At 62.5% G+C, this 16066-nt stretch overlaps 1 protein-coding gene across 3 annotated transcripts; it reads right to left on the minus strand.

The window, feature by feature from the left end:
* On the minus strand, positions 1-15952 carry LOC138841579 (uridine-cytidine kinase-like 1). 3 transcript variants are annotated; one of them, XM_070042346.1, is made up of 15 exons: positions 15785-15952; positions 6599-6789; positions 6413-6519; positions 6152-6322; positions 6006-6077; positions 5246-5435; positions 5094-5155; positions 2923-2942; positions 2186-2284; positions 2025-2118; positions 1892-1954; positions 1692-1814; positions 1494-1601; positions 259-415; positions 1-170 (listed from the first exon to the last, which is right to left on the minus strand). In XM_070042346.1, the coding sequence occupies exons 1-15, from the start codon at positions 15907-15909 to the stop codon at positions 91-93; spliced, it is 1662 nt and encodes a 553-aa protein (XP_069898447.1). In that variant the 5' UTR covers positions 15910-15952; the 3' UTR covers positions 1-90. The 3 variants fall into 3 exon arrangements, with proteins under 3 accessions (XP_069898447.1, XP_069898448.1, XP_069898449.1); XM_070042347.1 differs by lacking the exon at positions 2923-2942 and adding an exon at positions 3814-3830 and having other exon boundaries at positions 15785-15951; XM_070042348.1 differs by lacking the exon at positions 6152-6322.
* Between the last annotated feature and the right edge of the window lie 114 nt (positions 15953-16066).

The raw sequence follows: 16066 nt of genomic DNA on the forward strand, positions 1-16066 counted from the left end.
TTTGCTTTATGAAATGTGTAAATCAAGCTTTATTGGTAGCATCTTCTTAACCATCCACAGGACAGGAGGCGGCCGAGGCCAGCCTGGGTGCTAACCAGTGCAGGCCGCCTCCTCCTCGTCACTGCCCTCAGGAACCGCGTCTGTCCCAAAGTAGCGATCGCCGAAGTTCCCTGGAGAAAGAGGCAGCCCAGTGTGGTTGGGGTCTCCGGGGACCACCAGCCCCGCCCCCACGACCCACAGAAGGGCCGAGCGCCTTACCGATGCCTGGGATGATTCGGAAAAGGTCATTGACCCGCTTGTCCACCGCGGTTGTGATGATCCTCACCCGGGGGAAGGCGTAGGCCACCGAGTGCACACCCATTTCCGCCATGAGCAGGGACAGCAGGAAGATCTTGTCCTCAGGCACATCATGGTCCTGCCCATCACAAGGATCAGGTAAGCCCCACCTCCACAGGGGCCGCCTGCAGCCCACCCAGGCCACCCACCGGGAGCACACGCGCAGCACCGTGGAGCACACGCGCAGCACCGTGGAGCACACGCACGCGCAGCACCGTGGAGCACACGCGCAGCACCGTGGAACACACGCACAGCATCGTGGAGCACACGCGCAGCACCGTGGAGCACACGCGCAGCACCGGGAGCACACGCGCAGCACCGTGGAGCACACGCGCAGCACCGTGGAACACACGCAGCACCGTGGAGCACACGCAACACCGTGGAACACACGCGCAGCACCGTGGAGCACACGCGCAGCACCGTGGAGCACACGCGCAGCACCGTGGAGCACACGCAGCACCGTGGAACACACGCGCAGCACCGTGGAACACACGCGCAGCACCGTGGAGCACGCGTGCAGCACCGTGGAGCACACGCGCAGCACCGTGGAACACACGCAGCACCGTGGAACACGCAGCACCGTGGAGCACAGGCGCAGCACCGGGAGCACACGCACAGCACCGGGAGCACACGCAGCACCGTGGAGCACACACGCAGCACCGTGGAGCACATGCAGCACCGTGGAGCACACGCGCAGCACCGTGGAGCACACGCGCAGCACCGTGGAACACACGCGCAGCACCGTGGAGCACACGCAGCACCGTGGAGCACACGCGCAGCACCGGGAGCACACGCGCAGCACCGTGGAGCACACGCAGCACCGTGGAGCACACGCGCAGCACTGGGAGCACACGCACAGCACCGTGGAGCACACGCGCAGCACCGTGGAGCACACGCGCAGCACCGTGGAGCACACGCGCAGCACCGTGGAACACACGCAGCACCGTGGAGCACACGCGCAGCACCGTGGAGCACACGCGCAGCACCGTGGAGCACACGCGCAGCACCGTGGAGCACACGCGCAGCACCGTGGAGCACACGCGCAGCACCGTGGAGCACACGCGCAGCACCGTGGAGCACACGCGCAGCACCGTGGAGCACACGCGCAGCACCGTGGAGCACACGCGCAGCACCGTGGCCGCCTGCAGCCCACTTACCAGGAGCACACGCACAGCCATCATGGCCGCAGCACCCGTGGACACGGTGCAGTCCATCAGGATCACATGGTCCTCACTGATGTCCTTGGGCAGCCTCAGGTAGTGGAGCTGCGGGGCCAGACTAGGCTATGCCCACCTGTCGGGCTCCCGGGGCCCCCAGCCCTTCCCTGGGCCACTGCCCCGGCCCACCCCCAGCACCTCGGGCTCCCCTGTGAGCTGGTTGGTCTGGATGAGGATGGTGCCGATGCGCACATCTTTACACACAGCACGCAGTGCAGGCTCCATGGTCTCCCCAGCGCGCAGGATAGACACCCCGGTGATCTGGGAGGCGGGGGAGGCTGAGCAAGACCGGGGACTCCTCCTCCCCAGCCCCTGCCTGACCTCCAGCCCCAGCTTACCTGCTTCCCTGCATAGCACTTGCCCGCATAGTCCTGTCCCTGCGGGGTCTGCACCACACAGTCCTATTCACAGGGGGGAGTGTTAGTGGGCCCCGGCAGACACCCCGCCCACCCGCAGCCCCGCCCCAGGCACCTGGAAGGGCAGGAAGGAGAGTGCGTGCTCGATAAGCAGCCTCATCAGCCTCTTGGAATAGAAGATGAATTCATCCCGGCTGGTCTCCTTGTCCCTGGAGAGGGGGCGTGCTTAGACGAGCGTGGGCTCCAAGAGAAGGCCCGCCCCGGGCAGAGGCTCACCTGATGATGGTGTGCATGCCGCGCACCTGTGGTGTGCTCTTGAGGACACTCAGTGTCTGGGGAAGCGGGTGGCACTGATGTGCGGAAGCCAGCGCAGCCCTGGGGAATGAACCGGTCAGGGCGACTCACCCAGGGGGCATCTTGCCCAGAGCCCTGCTCTTCCCCACAGGACAGCTGCACCCCGCTGTGGGGGTGAGAGCCGCTGCCTGGCTACAGTTAACCTCGCTGGAAAAGCCCCGTCTTAGCTGCCAGGTAAAGGTGAGGTGCTAGCCCCGGGAGGAGGGGGCTCCAGGGGGCCTCCCTGGCTCAGAGGAAGCAGAGGGCCAGACAGAGAGGAAGGGAGACAAACAGTGGGGGCGGAGCCCTGCTCCGGCCAATCTCCCAGAGAGCTCAGTCCCTGTCTGGAAGCTGGCAAGGCTGGCTGGCGCTGATGCACCTGCCCCACCCACAGCCCAGCTCAGGGGCCGGGAGGGAGGACGTGTGAGAGGTGAGAGGTGAGAGGTGAGGTGCGAGGAGCAGGAGGGGCAATGGTGGGCAGGGAGGGCAGCGGGGAGAGGGGAAGGAGCAGGAAGGGCAGCGGGAAGAGGGGAAGAAGGTGGGAAAGGGCAACACCAGAAAGAGGCGGAGGGAAGGGGGGGAGAGTAGGAGGGGAGTGGGAGGGGAGGGGAGGGGAGGGGGGAGGGGAGGGGCAGTGCGGGAGGGGTGGCACACAGCGCGGCAGAGCGCGCTCTGCTCACATATCCCAACGCAGCTTCCTCTGCTCGCCAGGTGAAGAGCGTGTTCAGGGAGGGAACAAGGCAGGAAACGGGTTTACAAAGAGGAAAAGAACAAAGAGAAGAACACTTAGTTGGGGCGGCAGCAGCGTTCCTGCGAAGAAGCGGAGGCCAGGCACCAGCCTTGGCACTCAGAGGTGTGGTATGGCACACCGGCCACCCCGGCAGCAGCCCTCCCTCCTAACACCAGCAATGTCCTGGAGCCGGCAAGGCCGGCCGGCTCTTCGGCTGACCCCAGGACGGAAAGCGGAGCTGGCTACACCTGGACACTTTCCTCGGGAGGCCCTGACCGAGCCCTGTGGTGCCTGGTCTTGGGGAGGCCCAGTGGACAGCCTGGTTAGGATGGCCCTGGGGTACATGGGTGCCCAGGTGTGGCCCAGCTTGGGAGCAGGGCGGACCCGGGTGCCCAGGTGTGGCCCAGCTTGGGAGCAGGGCGGACCCGGGTGCCCAGGTGTGGCCCAGCTTGGGAGCAGGGCGGACCCGGGTGCCCAGGTGTGGCCCAGCTTGGGAGCAGGGCGGACCCGGGTGCCCAGGTGTGGCCCAGCTTGGGAGCAGGGCGGACCCGTGGTGCTGACCGCACACACTCCCCAGACCAACTCCAGCCAGAGGGACCCGAGCTGCTGCTCCCACCTGGGCACCGCAGGACTGGGCAGGGAGGGAGGAGCCAGGGCCAGCCTGGGCCGCCACACCTGGAGCCCAGCCAGCCGGAGGCAGACCCAGACCCTGGCCCCCCGCCCTGCAGGTCTGTCTGGGGACCAGGGAGCTGCGGGCTGCCTGGCTGAGGAGAGCCGGCCCGGGGCTCCGTGAGGACGGTGGAAATGCCTCCATCTGTGCAGACGGATGCAGAAGTCTTACCTGACGCTGAGTTCACGCTGTGGCAGCAACACAGGGAGACACAAGGGAACGGGTGACGTATCAGTGACCGGGGCAGTGGTCAGGCCACCCCACCCGCCCGGGAGCAGACACACCACAGCCCATGGGGAAAAGGCTCAGGTGGCCGCCAGTAGTTGGAGGCGGTGAGTTTCTAAGGCTCTTTATTATGAAGACTGCCTGGGTTAGAACCTGTTGTTCCAGTCTGGGAAGAGCCAGAACCTCTTAACTACACTCTGCAGGCCCCGGGCCCCTAGCAGTCTATTAGGTTTGCGACAGACTCTAAGACTCAGCCACAGAACGCTTGCTGTGGGGCCCATGCTGGGTGTGGGACTCAGCACTGAAACTAAAGGCCTAGGCCAATGAACAAAGCATCATCCTCGTCACTCCCCAAGGGATGGGCAGGGGAGCACACCCTCCCACAGAGCAGACAGGGGAGCACACCCTCCCACAGAGCACAGACAGGGGAGCACACCCTCCCACAGAGCACAGACAGGGAGCACACCCTCCCACAGAGCACAGACAGGAGCACACCCTCCCACAGAGCACAGACAGGGAGCACACCCTCCCACAGAGCACAGACAGGGAGCACACCCTCCCACAGAGCACAGACAGGGGAGCACACCCTCCCACAGAGCACAGACAGGGGAGCACACCCTCCCACAGAGCACAGACAGGGAGCACACCCTCCCACAGAGCACAGACAGGGGAGCACACCCTCCCACAGAGCACAGACAGGGGAGCACACCCTCCCACAGAGCACAGACAGGGGAGCACACCCTCCCACAGAGCACAGACAGGGGAGCACACCCTCCCACAGAGCAGACAGGGGAGCACACCCTCCCACAGAGCAGACAGGGGAGCACACCCTCCCACAGAGCACAGACAGGGAGCACACCCTCCCACAGAGCACAGACAGGAGCACACCCTCCCACAGAGCACAGACAGGGAGCACACCCTCCCACAGAGCACAGACAGGGGAGCACACCCTCCCCGCAGAGCCGTGGGCAGGGGAGCACGCCCTCCGGGCAGAGCCAGCCTCTGGCTGGACCATTGCAGGGAGGGGTCCTCCAGCCAGGGCTAAGCACCTGGGCCCCGCCCATCCGAAAGGGCTGGGACTGGCCCACAGTGCAGGCCTAGGGCAGTCAGAGGCTGGTGGCTGCAAGGGAGAGTGAACAGGTGGGGAAGGTGAGCAAGCTGCTGGAAGGGGAGGGGAAACAGCAGAGGGGGGACTCCAGGACGCCTGGCACTTCCGGGCAGCTCACCTCCTCCAGCTGGCTGTGCACATGCTGCACAATCAAGTCGATTGCCACTGTGTTCCCACTCCCTGGAGGGGGCAGAGAGGAGGGAAACTCGGATGCTCAGTTATCCATCCACCCCACCCGCAGGCCGGGGCCTGGCCGCCCGGTAGGCTTACCTCTGGGCACCACAATGTCTGCCAGACGCATGGTGGGCTGGATATACTGGTCAAAGGCGGGCTTGACAAACTTGTTGTACTGCTTGATGACACCTTCGATGTCACGGCCTCGCTCGCTGATGTCCCGGCGCAGGCGCCGCACCAGACGGATGTCAGAGTCTGTGTCCACAAAGATCTTCATGTCCAGGAGCTGTACAGGGACAGGAACAGGGCCGAGGCCCAGGCCAGAGGGCAGTCAGACGGCCTAGGAGCCTGGCACCCAGTCTGACCCAGGGCCAGCTGCTGTGGTTTGCAGTGGTGTGCATGAGCACACTGAAGGCTGTGCAGGTGTGAGGAGCCGTGGACCCTGAGGAATCAGACAGGACCTGGGCTGGGCAGTATGGGATTCCTGTGACCACCTAATGTAGCTCCCAAAACATGGGGAGCAGGGGCTTGGCGAACCCGGTATGGCCGGCACTCGGGTGACACGTGGCAGTTGTGTGCACGGAGGGGCTTCACGCTTCACTCTGTGCAAGGTGAACTGCCCTAACGTACAGCCCTCAGCAAGGCATGAGAATAACAAAAGCACAACAGGTGCAAACCGGCTCCAGAGGGGGGAAACGGGACCCATGGTCTCCGCAGCCACCCCCACTCTGCGGGCAGCACACCCCATGCCCAAGGCACCTGCGTGGGGCTCATTCGGAGGCCCGGGGGCTCTGGGGACGCAGCGCGGAGGCCTTGGGGCGGGACAAGGTGGCTCCTATTCCCTGCAGGCCCTCACCTCCAACAGCGTCTTGTCAGCAAAGGCCATGATACCCTCAAATATGATGACATTTGCACCGTACAGCGTTTTCTGCAAAGGAACCTCGAAAGCGTCAATGCCCGGCTTACGCCTCTGCTGCCCGTCCGGCCCGGCCCTAGGCCTACCCAATCCTTTTTCCGGCTGTGGGTGGTAAAGTCATAGATGGGCACTTGCACACTTCTGCCCTGCTTCAGCTTCTTGAGGGTGGAGATGATGAGGTTGAAGTCGAAGGCATCAGGGTGATCAAAGTTGAAGTTGTTGCGAGCAGCCTGCTCCTGCTGCTGCTGTGTCAGGACCTGGGGGCGGTGGGGCTGTAGGCGGGCCTGAACCGCGGGGGTATGGGGAGCAGAGGGAAGAGGGCCCTCTGGGGCCCTGAGGAGCCTCACCTTGTAGAAGGAGTCCATGGACAGCAGAACCACCCAGGGCACGTCCAAGGCCTCGATGATCATCCGGGCCACGGTGGTCTTCCCAGAGGCACTGCCCCCGCCCAGGCCTGTCGGGGTGAGCGGAGACCCGTGGTTAGGAGCAGCTGGGCTGGCCGCACGGGCGTGCCCTGCCCACGCCACTCTCACCGATGGCAAAGGCCTCCTTGGACTGTGTGCCGTGCTCATTGTACCAGGGCGGCCGTCCAGCCGTGTAGATGGTACGCTTGCTGGTGCGCAGCAGGGGTGGCTCAGACTTGCACTGGCTGGTGGTACGCTTCCTGGGCGAGCGCCCGGTGCCAACGGGCGGCAGGAGTCTGTCCAAGGACCCTGTGTTGCCACTGCAGAGAGGGACACTCAGCATCAACCTCAGCTGCCAGCAAGACCGCACTCAAGGAGGGCAGGCAGGAGCGTGGCCAGGGTGGACGGGCTCGACGACCCGCGTACGACGTCTGCCTGTAGCCTACGGCACAGGGTGGGTGTGGGGCGGACAGAGCCTTGGGCAAGCAGTACCAAGAGGACAGGAGGAAGCAGTCACAGCATCAGCTCTCTCTGCTCCCAGAGGACAAGCAGGCACTCAGGGACAGAGCGTCCACGGAGGACTGTTTCTTTCTCCCCCTCAGCTCAGTACGCTCTAGCAGTCTGGTCCTGTCACCCCATGGGCCAGGCACCTTGAGAGGTGGAGAGCGGTGTGCAGGCCAGATGCCAGCCACAGAGAGGCTGTGTCCTTGCCTGGCCTCTCAGGCTGTCAGGGAACAGGACAGACAGGCTGGGAGGGCCCAAGATGGACACCATCAGCAACCTGCAAATGCCACCAGTCTGGGCTGCTTGGGAAGCTGACCCTGGGGGCTGGCAAGGAGAAGCATCACCGAGGCCACGAAGGAACCGTGGAACAGAGGAGGCACCCTTACCTGCCCCGCACCCCACCTGGCCCCTGGTGCCCTCACAGTGGCGTGCCCTTTGTGGCCACAGCCTCAAAACCCAGAGGGGAGCTCCACGGTCTGAGGGCGTGGCGTACAGACCCAATCACGATGAGCACAGGTTGAACAGACTCTGGCCCCTGCCAGGAGCGAACCAGCCCAGTCACATGACCCCAGAATCACCTGAATTTCAGGTCAGTGGTGTGGCCAGACAAGTCAGCCCACCCATGTGGACCGCTGATGATCGTGCAGGACAGAGGCCCAGTGCACGGAAGGTTATCTATAAAAATAGCCGGTGGGCTGGGAAGGTGACTCAGTGGCAGAGCGCTTGCTTTGCATGCATTGACACCCTGGGTTCAATTCCTCAGCACCACATAAACAGAAAGAGCAAGAAGTGGCTTCAGTGGTAGAGTGCTAGCCTTGAGCAAAAGAAGCTCAGGGACAGTGCCCAGGCTCTGAGTTCAAGCCCCAGGACTGGCAAAAAAAAAAAAAGCTGGTGGTACAGGATGAGATCTTTGGGGTTCCTTCCAGCAGCAGCAAGGCCTGGAGTCCCATGAGTGATGGAATACTGCACAAAGCACCAGGTACACCTGAGCTGAACGAGGTAGATCTACAGGTATACCAGGTACACCTGAGCTGAACGAGGTAGATCTACAGGTCTGGGCAGCACAGGCGCATAGTTATGTGAGAAAAGCAAACTGTAAGGAGACAGGATTCCATGTATGTAAACAGCAGCAGAATGCTCATCTAGGGCTGGAGCTGAGGCTCAGCATTAGAAGACGGGTTTGATTCCCAGCACTGCCAAAACAAATGGAAGCTGTTCACCTGAATAGCAAGCTGTGCACACACAGACAAGCTGGGGGCAGACATTTCCCTGGGTGCCAATCATTACCTTTAGAACTTCTTACAGGCAACAATCCCTTGGGCATCAAACCCCAGGCCAGAAGCTGGGCATGACAGCAAACACCTGTGATTCCAGCATTCAAGAGGCTGAGGCAAAGCTTATGAGTTTGAGAACTGCCTGGGCTACACAGTGAATTTTAGGTAAACCTGGGATATAGGATAAGGTCCTGTCTCAAAACAAAACACAAACCCTTAACCCTGGGTCCCGCTGGGAAGTTCATCCTGCCGTCACCTCTCCCATCTCCAGGGGCTGCCGCAGGTCAGGCCACAGCAGAGGACAACTAAGCTAGTATGCACTAGATCACAGCCTGGACGTACTTACACGCTTTTCTTGTGGACAGTGCTAGTGTCTGAACTGAGACACTTGCATTCCATCACATCTTGAGCCCTTCTTCTTTTTCTTTTATTAACTTATTTCTTTTATTAACAGGGCCTGGGGCTGTCCCTCAGTTTGTTTTATGTTTTTGTGCTGGTTCTGAGCTTTTGTGCTCTACTTGAGCCACAGCTCCACTTCTGACTTTTTGGTGGCTAACTCCTGCCCAGACTGAACCACAATCTTCAGATGTCAATCTCCTGAATAGTTAGGGTTATAGATGTGAGCTACTGGTGCCTGGCCTTCTGTGATTACTTTATCCCCTGGCCAGGAGGGATTCATGCTTCCTGTGACAGTTCGGATGCCAGGCACACACGTCAGGGTCTGATGAGATGCGACCTCTCACTCTTTTAGCAGGGTGGCCTAGAATGGTGGTCCTGGGCAAGCTTCTTCCGGTTTTCAGAATAGCTTAAATGTCTCCAGCTTGGGAACACTTAAGTGTGTAGGTACTCCTAGAGCTCAGCAGGGAGGGACCCAAGCCAGGAAGCCTGCCAGGTGGTTCATGCCTGTAATCCTAGTTACTCCAGAGACTGAGATCTGAGGACTGTGGTTCGCAGCCAGCCTGGGCAGAAAAGTCTGTGAAGCTCTTATTTCCAATAGACTACTCAGAAAAAGCTGGAAGTGGCTCAAGCAGTTAGAGGCTCAAGGACAATGCCCAGACACTGAGTTCAAACCCCAGGACAGGAAAAGCAAAACAACAGCAACAGAAACAAAAAAGTGGAAGCCTAACCTGCAACAAGTCAACCTGGCAATCCTCAGACACATACATGTGGACACAGCTTGGCCCATCTGCATCTGACTGAAAAAACATGGGAACTCGTCCTTGGGGAAAGGAAGCCAGGCCCACCCGTTGCTACATCATCCGTCACCGGGAGAGCTTGGGAGTAAGCAGAGGGACTCATTAGCTGTCTGTGGCTCCAGAGCTGTTGGCACTGAGGCTGAGCACAAATAAGACAATCAGTACTGAGACGGCTAAGTGGGGACCCTGCACTCAGATGGGAGCAAGTACCCACAGCATTGTTGCTGGACAGTATGTGAGAGAAATAGGCCAGGATGTAAAGAGCTTCCTGAAGGGCTGGCTACCTCCCATACTCCTGCTTAGGCCTGCCTAGATGTCCCCAGATCCCAGGACAGAGGGCAGATGAGTGCTTACCTAGGTACACTAATCCATCTGCAGTAAACAAACGGGTCTGTGAGACTGGCTCGAGGGCTGCTGCTCCCAGTGGTGACAGCCAGGCGCCCAGAGCTCTGCAGAGTGGGTGGAGCCTGTGGCCCAGCCTGGGCTTAGCAACAGGAAGATGATGGCAGAGCCAGCAGCTCTGGAGGCCAGAGCAGGCAGAGAGCACAGACCAGCTGTTTGCCTCCTCCAAAGGAGCCTGTCCTGACAGAAACTCGCAGGCTGTCCCGGGAGGCCCGGGACTCCCAGTGGTAACAGACGCAGGGACAACACAGACACGGGAGGGAACGGAGGTGTGTGTGTGTGTGTGTGTGTGTGTGTGTGTGTGTGTTGGTCGGGCACTGTCCCTGCTGTCCGTGTGTGTGTGTGTGTGTGTACTGGTCGGGCACTGTCCCTGCTGTCCGTGTGTGTGTGTGTGTGTTGGTCGGGCACTGTCCCTGCTGTCCGTGTGTGTGTGTGTGTGTGTGTGTATGTGTATTGGTCGGGCACTGTGTGTGTGTGTGTGTTGGTCGGGCACTGTGTGTGTGTGTGTGTGTGTGTGTTGGTCGGGCACTGTCCCTGCTGTCCGTGTGTGTGTGTGTGTGTGTGTGTGTGTGTGTGTGTTGGTCGGGCTGTGTGTGTGTGTGTGTGTGTGTGTGTGTGTACGTACTGGTCGGGCACTGTCCCTGAGCTTCTTTTTGCTCAAGGTGAGTGTTCTACCACTTGAGTCACAGCTCCATTCTGGCTTTTTTTTTTTTTTTTTTTTGGTGCTTAATTCAAGATAAGAATCTCACAGAAAGCTGGGCACTGGCAGCTAGATATTCAGGAGGCTGAGCTCTAAGGATCAGTTCAAAGCCAGCCCAAGCAGGAAAGTCCTTGAAACTGTTTATTTCCAATTAACCACCAGAAAACCAGAAGTGGCGCTGTGGCTCAAAGGACTAGAGCACCAGACTTGAGCAAAAAAAAGCAAAGGGACAGCATCCCGGCCTGAGCTCAAGTCCTACAACTGAACAAAAACAAAAACAAAAAAAAGTCTTACACTTTTCTGCTCTGGCTGGCTTCAAACTGAAATAGGATGGCAGGTGTGAGCCACCGGTGCCCAGCCACAGATTTTTCTTGAGGCTCTTAACCTAGTGCAAACCCTTCTGTTGAGAAGGGTGCTCAGGTACAAGCAGACAGGGAGGGCTTTGCCGGAACTCTGCCGGCCCACACCTCCCATGTAATGGGGCTAAACCACTGCAGCTCCACTGCCTTCCCCCAAGTTAGTCTTTGCCTTTTGAAGCCAGGGACAAAGCCCCACCCGACTTTTCAACAAAGGTACTCCTTGAATGGTGAAAGTTATACAAAGGATCTTATTTCTTATTCCTTTTTTTCTTTTTTACTGATAGGTATCTAAGGGCTTTCCTCCACGTGTTTACTAGGACCGTACACTATCAAAACTTTCAAAGGAGCTTATTTCTACAGATGAATGAGGGTGCTCCTGTCCAGAAAAGAATCTCAAAGAAAAGGCTAGAGTCACCACAGATATAAGAAACCCTTATCACCCATAGCCCCAGCCTAAGCCACGCCTGCAGCCCAAGCTCTGCACAACTCTCCAGAGTGCCCGCCAGCCTGTTTGTTTCCTGATACCCACAGACATGCAGAATGCACCAAGGTCGAGTGGCAGCTCTCTGTGGGAGTGGATTCTTATCAGCATTCTTATCTGATGCAACTCACCTGCCTTCTGCTCCAAGGGTCCAGCACCCCGAGATCCTGATGCCAGGGTAAGCTGGGGGGCTGCTCATGGCGGAGGGCCCAGAGGTCCCAGAGGTGGGTTTGCCTGACAGCAGTGGGGCCCAGGTGTGTGTGGCCTAGGCGTTGGCAGTTAGGGTGGGTATTACTACCTCAGACCCACAGCCACCCCCAAGAACAGCTCAGGAGCTCCAGCCAACTGAGCTGGCCCTCCATGGGAGGGGAGGGAACACACCTACAGGCAGCCCTGCAGGTAACGCACTGCCCTCCACCCCCCGCAGAGGAAGCCTCCACGCGCCAGAGTGGGCACAATAGCTGGAGGCCCCAGAAGTCCAAATGCAGCAAGGAAACACACTCACTGTCAGCTTCAGAGGCCAAGACCATAGGCCTAAGAGGATCACTCAGCTGAAGCTTATACTCCAGATATTAATAGCAGCAACTCTGTGGCCTGTACAACCCCCAGCCAGCCAGCAGTCAGTGTGCGCTACCCTCCTGTGTGCAGGCTGGCATGCTCTGCACCCCAGCTCCTTGGATTCCCGGGAAAAAGCACAGGTGTCCCTGCCCACCCCAGACACAGAACAGGGGATCTGAGGACCCTGCGGGCCAGATACTCTGTCAGTGCTGAGCCGGGGATCCCACCCTTGGCCCCAGGGTACCTCCGACAGCATAAACAAACCTGAAACTCTACCCTCCCCACATCCGAGAATAACTGCCCTCCCCTCCCCCCAGTCCCTGGGAGGTCCTTTTGCCCACTTAAGTGCTTAGCATCAGCAAGGACACAGCCACCACCTCCCTCTCCCCAGCCTGGAGGATCAGCTGACGGATGGGACTTGCCCAGAGGGTTCTGCTGGCCCCAGACCTTCCTCCAGAGTGGGGGACTGCCGGCTGGCTTCCAGCACTGAGACGGGGAAAAGGGAGGATTCCACACGGGCCTCAAGCAAATGAAAGGGCCGCTCCTGGGAGCCGCCCTGGAGACACCCTCCCCTGGCCACAGGTAACTGGGTGCTTCCCCTCCAGAGGCCCCTGAGCCAGGAAGGCCTAACCCCAGATGTCCCCAAAAGCGAGTCCTATTGGATCCCACCCTCAAGGGCTGTCTTCACTCTAGCACTGGCAGGACCTGGCCCACACTCAGGGAAGTTTGTTGGGTTTTTTTTGTTTCTTTTTGGGTCCGGTCATGGGGCCTGAACTCTGGGCCTGGGCGCTGTCCCTCAGCTCTTCAGCTCAAGGCTAGCGTTCTACCACTTGAGCTACAGCGCCACTTCTGGCTTTTTTCTTTTTGCTTATGTGGTGCTGAGGAATGGAACCCAGGGCCTCATGCATGCAAGGCAAGCGCTCTACCACTGAGCCACCTTCCCAGCCCTCAGGTAAGTTTAAGCTGTCCTGGGCAGGGTGCCCAGTTGGAGCTCCAGGGAATCAGTTTACTGACTTAGCAGCTTACTGTCTGAGAAGCAGCGGGGACTCAGGCTGCTGAGCCTGTCCTGCTCGGTCCTCACTTCTGCTGGCCAGACCTATGGGTAAAAAGCAAGATTCTTGGGCAGCCACGTCACCAGCCCTGAAAAGGGAGGCCTGAGTCCAAGTGTGCAGCTAGTCTACTCCCCAAAAGAACCCCCTGCCTCCAGCCCATCAGTCCTGCCCTACTTCCCCTAACTGTGCATCCTGCGCTGCAGTTTCCTCGGGGTGGGGGTGGCCTAGTCATCTCCGCACACAAGCACCGGGCTCAGGCTTCGCTCTCTGCTGGCCAGTCCTGCAGAGCAACGTGGAGTGGGGCTCTGGCACTCCACCCCACTATCTTGCCGCCGCTGGCCCACTGGGTACACAACACATAGGTTAGGGACAGACCAGCATCCCACCAAAAAAGCGGGAGACTTGTAGCAGTACCTCACCGGTAATAAAGAACCACGGGTGATGACACAGAGGCCTGGCACACAGCCCCATGCCGGAAAAACCAGAATCAAATGTCCACCACGGAGACTGTGGAGGGGAGAGCTCACCGCCTGGCCGCCCGCCGCCTCTCTCCCGGCCTCGGCCCCGGCCCCGGGGCCCAGGGCCGCCCTCTGTCTCATGCTTTTTCTTCTTTTTTGGTCGGTCGTGGGGCTTGAACTCTGGGCCTGAGCACTGTCCCTGCGCTCTTCAGCTCAAGACCAGCGCTGTCACTTGAGCCACAGCGCCACTTCCGGTCTTCCGGTGGGTCATTGGAGTTAAGTCTCCAGGACTTTCCTGCTGGGACTGGCTTTGCACCGCGGTCCTCAGCTCTCAGCCCCCCCCCCCGGAGCCCACACAAAGCCGAGCTCCTCGGAGAGAAGCCGGAGGAGGAGCAGCCCGATTCAAAGCTGGGTCTGGGGACAGATGCCCAGGGAGGAGCGGGGGCCGGCGCTGCCTGGAAGCGGTGCGGCACCGGCTGGGCAGCGACAGCGGAGCGCCCGGAGCAGCAGGGCGAGCCCGGCCCGGCGGCGGCCGACTCCAGGCTCCGAGACCCCAGAGCTGCCTTGGGCGTTTGAAAACCTTACAGGAGCGCGGCGAGGGGCGCGGAGCGCCCGCCCGCAAGCGCCAGACCCGGAAGAGCCGCCCGCGCGGCCACGAGCCTGGCCCCGCCCCTCGGGCCCCGCCTACCCCTGCGACCACGCCCCGGCGGCTCGGCCACGCCCACCCTGCGGCCACGCCCCGGCGGCTCGGCCATGCCCAACCTGCGATCCCGCCCACTCCTGCGGCCACGCCCCGGCGGGTCGGTCACGCCCACCCCTGCAGCCACGCCCCGGCGGCTCGGCCACGCCCACCATGCGATCACGCCCACCCCTGCGGCCACGCCCCGGCGGCTCGGCCATGCCCAACCTGCGATCCCGCCCACTGCTGCGGCCACGCCCCGTCGGGTCGGCCACGCCCACCATGCGATCACGCCCACCCCTGCGGCCACGCCCCGGCGGGTCGGCCACGCCCACCCCTGCAGCCACGCCCCGGCGCGGAGGCGCGGCCCAGGCAGGCCCAGCCCCTCGCGGGACGGTCGGGAGGCACGACGACCAAACCACTGGCGCAGATGGGCAGGGGCGGGCTGGACCCCGAGGGCGGGCCGAGCACACAACCGGCCGGGCTGTTCAGGGTGCAGACCACCCACTCGGGATGGCGACCCAGGTGTCCCCGTCCTACAGGGGCCATGTCCGTCGTCTGGCCTCTCAGACGCACTAGCTGCCTGTCCACCTCGGACCCCTCACGGAGAGGACCAGGAGGCCCGAGGGGGGTAGGGAGGAGGGGGGAGCGAGGAGGGCCCGTGAGGGGGGGTGAGGAGGGCCCGAGGGGGGGGCGAGGAGGGCCCGAGGGGGGGCAGTGAGGAGGGGGGAAAGCGAGGAGGGCGGTGGGGGGGAGCGAGGGTGGGGGGAGCGAGGGTGGGGGGAGTGAGGAGGGCCCGTGAGGGAGGAGCGAGGGGGGGGACGAGGAGGGCCCGTGGGGGGGCAGTGAGGAGGGGGGAAGCGAGGAGGGCGGTGGGGAGAGCAAGGAGGGCCGGAGGGGGGGAGTGAGGGGGGGAAGGAGGGCGGGGGGGGGCGAGGAGGGCCCGAGGGGGGGCGAGGAAGGCCCGAGGGGGGGAGAGAGGAGGGCCCGAGGGGGGGAGAGAGGAGGGCCCGAGGGGGGGGAGCGAGGAGGGCCCGAGGGGGGGAGAGAGGAGGGCCCGAGGGGGGGGAGCGAGCAGGGCCCGAGGGGGGGAGAGAGGAGGGCCCGAGGGGGGGGAGAGAGGAGGGCCCGAGGGGGGGAGAGAGGAGGGCCCGAGGGGGGGAGAGAGGAGGGCCCGAGGGGGGGAGCGAGGAGGGCCCGAGGGGGGGAGAGAGGAGGGCCCGAGGGGGGAGCGAGGAGGGCCCGAGGGGGGGGGCGAGGAGGGCCCGAGGGGGGGAGCGAGGGTGGGGGGGCGATGGGGGGAGAGAGGAGGGCCCGAGGGGGGGAGCGAGGAGGGCCCGAGGGGGGGAGCGAGGAGGGCCCGAGGGGGGGAGCGAGGAGGGCCCGAGGGGGGGAGAGAGGAGGGCCCGAGGGGGGGGAGCGAGGAGGGCCCGAGGGGGGGGAGCGAGGAGGGCCCGAGGGGGGGGAGCGAGGAGGGCCCGAGGGGGGGGAGCGAGGAGGGCCCGAGGGGGGGAGAGAGGAGGGCCCGAGGGGGGGGGCGAGGAGGGCCCGAGGCGGCCGGGGGCCACCGGGCGTTCAGCCGTGGAGGGTGGAGGCCGCGGGGAGCCCTCCCTCCCTCCCTCCCGCCCGCCCGCCCGCCGGGCCGCGCCTACCGGTCCTCGCACTCGCGCGCGGCGGCCTCGCTCCGCTCCGCCGGCCCGCCCGGAGAGTCGTGAGCCGCGGCGGGCGGCGGGGGCGAGGGGGTGGCGTCCGCGGCGGCCGGCGGCGACGCAGCCATGGCGTCCCGAGCCGGTGGCGGCCGGGGAGACGCGCGGGGCGCCGGGGCCCGCGCTCGCGGACTACAAGCCCCACAAGGCCGCGCGGCGCCCGAGCGCCGCCCCCTCCCCCACAAACTCAGCCGCACCAGGCCTGGAAAAAGCAATAGACATTTATTG

The sequence above is a fragment of the Dipodomys merriami genome, unplaced genomic scaffold, assembly GCF_024711535.1.
Source record: "Dipodomys merriami isolate MVZ:Mamm:240054 unplaced genomic scaffold, mDipMer1.0.p SCAF_322, whole genome shotgun sequence".
In the NCBI taxonomy this organism is placed as follows: Eukaryota; Metazoa; Chordata; class Mammalia; order Rodentia; family Heteromyidae; genus Dipodomys; species Dipodomys merriami.

Coding starts and splice junctions, on each gene's coding strand:
- LOC138841579 (XM_070042346.1), bottom strand. CDS start 15,909: ATGGCTGCGTCGCCGCCGGCCGCCGCGGACGCCACCCCCTCGCCCCCG. Junction 6,520..6,598: donor CAAGGAGGCCTTTGCCATCG/GTGAGAGTGGCG, acceptor TCACCCCGACAG/GCCTGGGCGGGGGCAGTGCC. Junction 2,285..2,922: donor AGGAAGCTGCGTTGGGATAT/GTGAGCAGAGCG, acceptor TTCATTCCCCAG/GGCTGCGCTGGCTTCCGCAC.